Raw genomic sequence first — 9,420 nt, forward strand, 5'->3', positions numbered from 1 at the left:
TTAGAGGTCAGCTGTGAGAACTACAAACAGCCACAATTTAGCAAGGGTTAACAATTACGTTTCAGTTTATATTATATTATATTATATTATATTATATTATATTATATTATATTATATTATATTATATTATAATAAAAACAATTAAAAATCAAAGTTCTTATAGACAAATCTGCTAACATTTTTTTTTTCTTTTACACTTTTCTCTCAATTTTAATACTGGATAATTTGAACAGTGGTATAAATGAAAGTATCTGAAAGGCTTGGATATGTAATTATATAATTATATGTGTAGTATTATAATATATATATATAATATGTATATGCATTTTTACACATTTAAGCAAAAGTTAAAATACTCCTTCCACCACTGCTGTAGATTATGTCTGATTAATTGTTTCAGCCTGCAATGAATGATTGGCCAACACCATCACTCTGACACATTTGAGCATAACAAGCTTAATCTCTTTTACCAGAAGTAACATTTCATTTTATACACCAGGCTGTAACGTGAAGCAAAACACAGACTAAAGCTCCTCTCTCCGTGCATCCTTCATGAAAAATCTCATTATCTTGCACTTTACTAAGTACAAAGATCATGAACATTAAATGTATGAGAATCCAGTTAATGCTGGTACTGTCACCTGGTAGACTGGTAATATTCGCCAAGAACAGCTTAGACTGTTATTTCAAGAAAATGTCAGATGTATCATGATTAAATTATGAAATAAATGTAGGTATAAATTATGTTAAAATTGTCAAATTGTAGGGTTTTATTTGCTGACTTTTCTCTTGAGACATTTTTTTGTTTTTGTTTCACACAAGACCTGAAAAACAAAATGCATTGCACTGTAAAAAATAATATTACAACAAGTTAAAGGAACAAAGGAAGGTAAATTAATTCAGATGGGTCATAATATAGCACCACGTTGTGGCCACAACAGAAATGTTTTGTTCAACGTCTCCTTGGGTGATTTTTTTTTTCTTTCCTTGTGCACCCCCTGGTGTCAGAAGTCATTGAACAACTGAATTCCACTGAAGGTGGTTAAGTGTCAGTCTGAGCATTTGCTTTTTTATCAGACTCGTCGAGAAACTCCTGGTCAGCGTAAATAAGGAAGCCAGTGAAGGTGCTGTCGGTCCAGAAAGGGTCAAAGAAGAGTCCATTCTGCTCTGAGTAGAAGATCTGCAGCCAGACCTGGTCTGACCGCTTCAGGTGGAGAACGGTAGAGCCAGAAGCTACGTCATGGTTCCCTGTGTTGGCATCAAAGGTCTTGATCTTGTACTGTCCGTTCTGCACCAGCCCGATGGCCAGATGCTTATTGGCTAGAGTGATGTCGTAGGTGAAGTAATAAACCCCAGGGATAACACAGACAAATTTCCCACTGGTGGCGTTGTAGTGATTACCCTCATTGAGCAGGATCCGGCTGAAGCGAATGGGCATTCGCTCTTTGGGATAGCTCTTTGTCACAGCCACAGAGAACGCTGACCGGGCTGTACTGCCACAGTTACAGCCACCAGGAGCTCCCTGCTGGCCCGTGTCACCCAGCGTGCCCTTTTGTCCCCGTTTTCCAGCCACTCCAGGTATTCCACGTAGCCCCTTCAGTCCCCGAGGTCCAGCCTTGCCGATAACACCTTCACGACCTTTCAAACCTGGCTTGCCTGGGTTACCAGGTCTCCCTGGATCACCTGGAACAGACAAATAATAAAAAGAGTTGACAGGATGGCAATAAAACATAATGTTTTTGCTGAGCACAAGTATTCAAACATAGAGTGTTAAGAGAGCACAGAAACCTCCAGAATCTGTCCTCATATCTCACAGTGGATCTGACACTGACACAGTTAAGGTTGTTGCTCTCCGTTTGATGGCTTTTGAAGTGAAAAGAAGTTAATAACCTGCAGCCAAAAACAAACTATTCTTCAAATGTTAATGTTCTTTTTATTCCTGAAATTAAAAATATAACTACAGCAACTGTAGCATGTGCAAACAGCAAATGCATTTTTTTCACATACTGGTAAAACACCCAGAACTTCATTAACTTGGCCTTTACTGACACATTAAGACTTCTCTAGCAGTCAGCTGGTGATAACCACAGAGCCTGATAAATTGTCTGTCTCTTCAAACCTCCTGGCAACACTTAGCAACCACCACTCCTCCATGCAACCGAGTGAGGATCTGAAAATGAAACTAAGCGATGCCATCAAAGCAGGGAAGGCTAGTAAAAGGTATCAAAGTGCTTCAAGCTTGCAGTTTTATGCTTACTGTGCTAAACGTCATTAAAAAACCCGACACACCAAAAACACTGTGACTCTTTATGCTGTGAAATTGTAAAGAAATCGTGCCAGAAAGCAATTACCTTATATTGTGAAAAGTTTATAAAAGTTTATAAAAATCATGTTTAGTGTGTTTTTGAGTTGGCCTTTCCCAAACAGATTATTAATTTTACAGTAGAAGAGAGTCAATAACTACCTCTAGTGCCCTTTTCTCCCTTCTCTCCGTCCTTCCCATCTGGGCCATCTTTCCCTGGGGTCCCCATGGGGCCCATGACCCCCGGTGATCCAGGGGGTCCTGGGTTTCCTGCAGGCCCGGCTGGACCTGGCAGACTGCAGACCACCTGGGAGGACTGGATGGTGATATTACGAGATCTCTTCAACAAGGGAATTGTTGACTGTGAGACGACAGCTGACAGCAAACAGATCATCACGCACATCTGGATCATGGTGAGCGCTGTGGAGTCACAAGAAGACAGTGGAAAACCGCAGTTCACAGCAGTAACTTTGATTTGAGTTTTCTGTGCCAGTCGTAATCAGATGATGTAAACATTCGTTACCAAAAGACAGAGAATCTGCCAGATCATCTAGAGCTAAAAAAGAAAAAAGAAAATCATCAGCTGAAAACCATATGATCTAAAATGGTGCGGTCAGTTTCAGGCTATGCCTCAGTTGTGTGAAATAAAAGTGAAGCATGCAGCTTACAGCATGTTTTACACAGGGTGTGCATCAGCCATCTTAAAAACACAGAGAAACGACTCACCGGTAGAGAAACTGTGATCCATGGGCTTTTCTTCACGTCTATCTGAGCTTCTTTTTTTGGCATGAAGGTGCAAAAACTGTCCTACATTATTTTTCCGGTAAACGGGTGAGATTTGAGATTGCTTTCTTCAAGTGAGGCGCTGCAGAGAAACATGCAGCCCAAAGAATCATACTCCATAACATCCGCCCTGGTTTGAGCAAGTGCTGTGCCAAAAAATTCTTTCACCATGACATCATTAAATTCAAGTCAGCGCAACAGTATTACGCAGCTGAAGCAGTGATGTATCACTTGTTCAGAAAGTCTCACTATGAGGAAAATATTGCATAACAGATGTCTTGAAGTGTAAAGCAAACAAATCTAGTTAAGTATTTTGAAGGTTCAAAATCAGCAGAACGCGTTGCAGATGTGTATTACAATGCGCTGTGACTACTACCAGTTGTGTTTGTGTATATCACTGTGATTAAGAACCACAGGCGGAGAGGCCAATAATAATGTTCCAGCAGTTAGGTGAGGCTATCTATCATTCAGTTGTATTTACCTCAAACTGGAACCATTTGTTTACTATGTTGCATGTTTCATGTTTCCAAGAGACATTTTTAGCCAAAGGAAAGAAATAACCACACAAATGATCGACTGCAGTTGATTTATTTCTTAGCCGTGGCAAGATAGAAGGTGTTAACAATATTTTGGAAACTGTGACGGCCTGGGTTCGATGTTGTGTCTGCGTTCGGTGTACTGTTGGTGTGCTTGTTTGTTGCAGGTCTGAAGCAGTGCATTAGGTTGACAAGGAGCACTTGGCCAGCGTTTCCGGTTAGGCCTATTTAACCCCGCCTTCCCAGATGCCAGATCACTCTCCAACTGGCACCAAACCAGCATGCTGGTCTTTTGTTTGCTTTGTCTTATTTCGCACTAACAACATGCACCACACATTGACCAACACACCCATACATGCACCTACACCACTGATACGGATTTCGGAGTATTTACTTTAATAAATCTTGGTTTGTTGTACTTGACTTTTGAGTGTGCAACTCCTGTTCTGTTGCTGCGGCCTACGAGCCGGGTTTAACAGAAAAATATTATGCTTCTCTAAAAAAGAATACTCTTTATTCACGTCACTTCTTCCACACTGTGCAGCAACGTCTGAAGCAATCAGAAATCTAGTAAATGAAATGGTTCATTTAAAGACCTTTACTCATAAATGTGCTTGTTAATTCTTGGCTGTTTGGGCCTCATTGTTCAGTTTGACATTTAAGGATTTTTTCACGTGCTGAAATTTCAATCTGAGTTTAAGACCTTAATTATGCAAAAGATCCTTCTGTGGCATTAGAATTTCTTAAGGAGAAATTCATAATCCGGTATGCAAAGAAAGAGCAGGTGGAATTTTAAGTAGTCAAAACTAAGAGGACACAATATTTATTCCAAGCATATTTTTCTTATGTGATGTGTAGAAGGGACCTCATGTGAACTCACCAAGAGACTGAGAGACGAATGAAAACACCAATACATTCAGGGATATTTTATTGTAAAAAAAAAAGCATTAATCCCAGTAAATGTAATTATGTTCCTCAAGTTACTGTGAAGACTGAAGGTGGTTTTCATTTGACTGAAACGTATTTAAAATAAAAATAAAATGTTCTGCAGAACAGAGACTAAACAAAGCACACTTCAGTCCTGAAGTCTATCGACGTGCAAATGTGACAATGACATTTACAAAATACTGTACACAATCTTTCTATACCCAAAACGTAGCACTGCTGAAGGGTAAAGGATCAAAGATTTAAGGGTCAGAGATGATATATTCTGCAAGAGCAGGTGCTCTGATAAAATCCTCAGGGAGTTTAGAGGAGTCAGCAGGGATTTAGAAGAGGTCACTGTCCTAAGAAGGAAGCCATGGGATCATCTGCCCGTGGGCGCTTCATGCGGAAGGCTTCCATCTCCTCCTCTGTGGGTGCCTTTACTTCATGCAGGCTGCTGTACGGCCTCTTCCTTTCATCCAGCTGCATTATGGAATCTATGTGCTTCACCCGCTTGTCCTCTGCTTCCAGAGCCTGTGAGGAACAATTGGGTTGGAGGTCAGTCACAGAGAAAACCATCCAAACGACAAATACAGAAAATAAAACAAACAACATTTTTACCTTTCTCAGCTTCTCCTTCTTCTTCTCGTCATCATCCGAGTCACTGCCGTCGGAGACGTGCTTCTTGTTCTTTTTGTTCTTCTTTTTGTTCTTCTTCTCTTTTACCATCTTATCTCTGTGCATCTGGTGATAAAAACAATGACACGGTGAATATACAATTGAGAACACAAACAGTTCTCACAGATAACTCTTGTAGGTTCATCGTAATTTATTGCTGTATTTTTAAATCAAAAATTGAGTATTGCTTACTTCCAGCAGAGTCTTTGGCGGTTCCTCCTCCTGTGGCTCAGTTAATCCTTCTTCAAATGGATCACAGTCTGTGTTGTTCTGCAGGTTATTAAAAATAAACTGCATGTAAGCAACAACGCTAACATTATAAAACAAAACAGAGGATTTAAACACAGTCAGTACATGTACTCACTGTTCCAATTCCAGCCGTTCCTGTGCAGTAACTCTGTTTGACCATGGAGTGACAACACTTGAATCCCCAGTAGCCGTCCTTCCAGTAGGAGCCCCATATACACTAGAAACAAGAGATATGTTTAGAATACACAATGACTGAAATTCACTTCAGGAGCTTTTCTTCTGCTGTCCTTACAGTGTGGTTGTTGATGAGCACATCCTCCTCATACTTTGAGCGGGCGACGGCCTTCTCTAGTCCTTTCAGCACGGCACCGTGGCGAGAGTACTCCACATAGTCCTCCGTCTGGGCCAACAGCAGCTCACGTGGTGGTGCATCCAAGTGCTCCTGACCTCCATACTGAATGCCAAACACAAGAGCAAGAACACACAACAGTAAAGCAGTGTTGGTTGTCCTGAATACATTTATGAAACAGTCAAGAGAAAATCACGGTGAAATCTCTCGTTGTCATTTCAAAATAGTTATTTTAGATTCAACTGTGAGACACATATGCCAACAGCCAATTTTAAGCTTTGTGTCAAAACGCAGACAGTAAACAAATTAGGACCAGAATCCCAAAATGTGCTGCTTTTATCTACAAACCAACCCAGTCAAAAGCTTTTTGAAAAAGAAACAAACTGTAAAGGGCGTAACACTGCCGCTTTACGATACCAGCTGTGTACCTTTTCTAGGATGCTCTCCCTCTGTTCTTCTTTAAAGTCCTCCTTCTTGACCTTGAAGGAACGGTGGAGCAGCTCCAACTTGGTGGGGTCAGCCTGCAGATGGACCTCAGAGCCTCTCTCATAAGCCTCCCAGGCAAACACTGTCACAGTGAAATGACAATTTTAACACAAGACATGCATGTAATCTATTATAGTAACGAGAATTTCTTATATCTATCATTTACTACAAAAATATGATCAATCCTAACATGTTATAGCACCACAGGTCTGGCTTTGAAAGAGTGGTATGTTGGATTTACTGCCATCTAGTGGTAAGCTGAAAATAGCGACCAACTGAATAACTTTCCTGACTAGTGCTATTGTGTGTAGAAGGGTCTAAAAAGGTGAAAAATCCCATCAGGCCCTCTCTAGACCTTTGTTTGGTTTGTTTGGTCTTGGTTACTGTAGACAGATGGGAGCCCAGCATGGCTGAATTCATGGAAGAGAACCCTGTAAATATGAAGGGCTCATTCTAAGCAAACAAAAACTAAATAATTGTTCGACAAGCTAAGGCAAGAGAACCTCAAGCTACTAAAACTACTGCGAAGATGTTAAAAGACATAAGACAAGACACAACTTAAAATAGCATAATGTGAGCACAGCAAAGTTTATTTTATCAGTTATATCACAGTAACCTGCAGTTGAGATGTAGCTGATATCCACACCGTAGATGGGGGAAAATATGTTTTTGACTTACACTGTGTTTGAGCCATGGTGACTGTGTCCCCACTATAGCGAGCAAAGTTGTCTCCAGCGTACCCCACTCTGTTAAACGAAACAAATTTGAAAACGTCTCAGTGTAAGCCAGTGAGAGACCAGCCATCCAGAAATACAGCAACTGTAACTTACTCATCAGGGTTCATGCCGGTGTTTGAGTACGGGTTCTCTCTCATAGCTCGAGTCTTCGGATCGTAGTACGCCGAGTTTGGATCCAGATTCCTCAAATACTGTAAGAAACAGAACGTCGAGCACCTGAATTGTTTATTACTTCATCAAAGAGCTGCTTCAAGAGCTATCTGTAATGAAATAATTGCTCATCATTAGTTCCTGAGCCTCTTACTTTAGCCGTGTCTTCTCTGATACGCAGATTCCTGACTGTGATTCGCCTTTTGGAGTCAAAGTTCTGACCGGGCATGTCGATGTCATCTGCATATTTGTCTTCATCCTCATCTTCACTATCGTGTTCCCGCTCCTGCAAAGAAAGAATTCAAATTAGTTTGATATTTAGTTCAAACAGTAGACAACAGTAGAATCTATTATTATTATTATTATTAGACATATATTAGTGAACACTTACAGTTTGGTCTAGTTTTCCTGAGGCAAGCTCATCCTGTAGTTTCTGTGCCTTCAGCGTCCGTTTGGCCTAAGAAACAAACACATAAGACATCAGTCATGCAGCACGCATGAAGTCGAAGACACAGATAAAACACAAGGTTAGTAGTCAGATGTCAACTTTTGACTCTTACACCTATATAGTTTAAAGTTGCTTTGTAATATGTGTTCTCATTTTTGGTTGAAAAAGGGTCAACCACATTCACGAGTCCATTTTCTTCTTCAACCAAGCCTGCTTACCAGATCGACTTTGGCGTACTCCTCAACGATGCGCTGGTGCTCCTCAGGATCGTAGCCATTCCAGCGATCGCGCTTTCCATCGTAGTCCATGTCGAGCTGGACCTGAGCCTGTTCATCTGGAGCAATGCTTGTCCCTGTGAACTTCGCCCCAACCTTTCTGGGTCGCTGATGGCACAAAGTCAGATGTTAGCATAGTTTATAACAGATATATTAATGTATAGGAGAGAAGTAAAGTTTATATTCCTGCTGGCAGATGAAAGATTACTTTATGAATGTTACCTCCAAACAATCTTTTTTCTTGTGTGTCATGGCACCACAGTTTTCACAGGCGCCCTTGCGGTATTTAGTTGTAATGGCATTCTGTTTGGAGACACAAAATCAAACTTTGTTGTTTACTTTTCTTAGTTAACTAGTTATGACCGTGTTAAAATATGCAACTGACTCATCCTTGCCTCTTGCACTCCTCTCTTGTACCAATCGCCAATGGCTGCAAACTGCTTCTGACATTCAGACTGAGGTCTCTGATGCTTTAGTGTGGGCCTTTTAGATGGGTCAATGTACCATGGAACTGATGAAATATACTGCGGGATGTGAGGGTTAATGTCCCTGGAGAAAAGAGAAGGCAACAGTAAGCACAGCTGTAAATGTGACATTAAACACTTCTCCAGGTTATTCAAAACGACACTAAAACTTACTTTCCCTCCTCGTCCACCTCAGCTGGAGCGTTTCCCAGTTTCCTCTGCTCCTCCAGCTCCTTCTTCTTCCTCCAGTCCTCCCTGGTCATCTTCTTTGGCTCATCCAGACCCACGATGCCCTCCGAGGCAGCGCTCGTCTGCACGATGCTCTCCGCGCCGGCGCTCGTCTGCTCGGCCATGACTGAACCTGCCACCAGAGAAACACACCTCCTTCATGCATCAATGCAGCCACGAGACACAGGTAACATGTTTAGATTATCCAGATGATTATCTCTCGCTCTCTCGTTTCACCCATGCGCATTCAACAGCAAGTACGTTTTGTTTCTAGTTAGAAAAGTTAAAACAGAAAACATCGACACTACAACGTTAGCTAACCTAGCTGTTTACACGCAGTGTTAAAGTAAATTAATTACAATCTTATAAACTTGGTTACCTTTACAAGTTGCGTCAAACTGTACGGTGTTGATATTTCCTCTGTAAAAGCGACGCTTTTCTTTGAAGTATGTACTTTTTTGAGGCTCCTCTGCTGTGTTTTGACTAAAACGCGACCGTCGCCATTTTACATCAATGGCAGCTACGTCACGTCGTTTCTTCCTCGGTGGTGTGTAACTTGCGTCTGTGGAGTCGGCGCCGGGAAGAGCGACGTCTAGCGGACGCGACCGCTCGCTTTATTCCCGGAAATGTTCGCGTGTTTACATTGTGGTTATTTAATCAGCACTAGCTTGTTTCTGTGAGATACATGGCAGATTTTAAAATACGTTTAAACGATAGGGGATGCTCATTTATTCACAGCTGCAGAGCAACTTTACCCCCATGCCCCTGAACTCCAAGGGCTATGGCCTGCGTGCCAGTGATTGAAAATTAC

General features: G+C 41.4%; 2 protein-coding genes across 3 annotated transcripts; both read right to left on the minus strand.

The window, feature by feature from the left end:
* Nucleotides 1–656: 656 nt before the first annotated feature.
* Nucleotides 657–3,170, minus strand: c1qtnf2 (C1q and TNF related 2). 2 transcript variants are annotated; one of them, XM_084549299.1, is made up of 3 exons: nucleotides 3,029–3,170; nucleotides 2,465–2,722; nucleotides 657–1,683 (listed from the first exon to the last, which is right to left on the minus strand). In XM_084549299.1, the coding sequence occupies exons 1-3, from the start codon at nucleotides 3,048–3,050 to the stop codon at nucleotides 1,043–1,045; spliced, it is 921 nt and encodes a 306-aa protein (XP_084405425.1). In that variant the 5' UTR covers nucleotides 3,051–3,170; the 3' UTR covers nucleotides 657–1,042. The 2 variants fall into 2 exon arrangements, with proteins under 2 accessions (XP_084405425.1, XP_084405426.1); XM_084549300.1 differs by having other exon boundaries at nucleotides 2,465–2,858.
* Nucleotides 3,171–4,467: 1,297 nt separating this feature from the next.
* slu7 (SLU7 homolog, splicing factor) lies at nucleotides 4,468–9,119 on the minus strand. Its single transcript, XM_084549579.1, has 15 exons — nucleotides 8,989–9,119; nucleotides 8,556–8,742; nucleotides 8,313–8,466; nucleotides 8,140–8,220; nucleotides 7,861–8,025; nucleotides 7,586–7,651; nucleotides 7,349–7,480; nucleotides 7,138–7,235; nucleotides 6,986–7,053; nucleotides 6,250–6,389; nucleotides 5,765–5,926; nucleotides 5,588–5,689; nucleotides 5,416–5,493; nucleotides 5,167–5,289; nucleotides 4,468–5,079 (listed from the first exon to the last, which is right to left on the minus strand). The coding sequence occupies exons 2-15, from the start codon at nucleotides 8,732–8,734 to the stop codon at nucleotides 4,900–4,902; spliced, it is 1,728 nt and encodes a 575-aa protein (XP_084405705.1). The 5' UTR covers nucleotides 8,735–8,742; nucleotides 8,989–9,119; the 3' UTR covers nucleotides 4,468–4,899.
* Between the last annotated feature and the right edge of the window lie 301 nt (nucleotides 9,120–9,420).

This window comes from Chelon labrosus, assembly GCF_963514085.1.
Source record: "Chelon labrosus genome assembly, chromosome: 8".
Lineage (NCBI taxonomy): Eukaryota > Metazoa > Chordata > Actinopteri > Mugiliformes > Mugilidae > Chelon > Chelon labrosus.

Excerpts from the sequence above, each read along its gene's own strand:
- slu7 (XM_084549579.1), bottom strand. The coding sequence starts at position 8,734 with ATGGCCGAGCAGACGAGCGCCGGCGCGGAGAGCATCGTGCAGACGAGC. Across the intron at positions 8,467-8,555 it reads GAGGTGGACGAGGAGGGAAA|GGACATTAACCCTCACATCC; the intron begins GTAAGTTTTAGT and ends TCTTTTCTCCAG. Across the intron at positions 8,026-8,139 it reads AGAAAAAAGATTGTTTGGAG|CGACCCAGAAAGGTTGGGGC; the intron begins GTAACATTCATA and ends TTGTGCCATCAG.
- c1qtnf2 (XM_084549299.1), bottom strand. The coding sequence starts at position 3,050 with ATGGATCACAGTTTCTCTACCG. Across the intron at positions 2,723-3,028 it reads GGATCACAGTTTCTCTACCG|CGCTCACCATGATCCAGATG; the intron begins GTGAGTCGTTTC and ends GTGACTCCACAG. Across the intron at positions 1,684-2,464 it reads GGGAGAAAAGGGCACTAGAG|GTGATCCAGGGAGACCTGGT; the intron begins GTAGTTATTGAC and ends TGTCTGTTCCAG.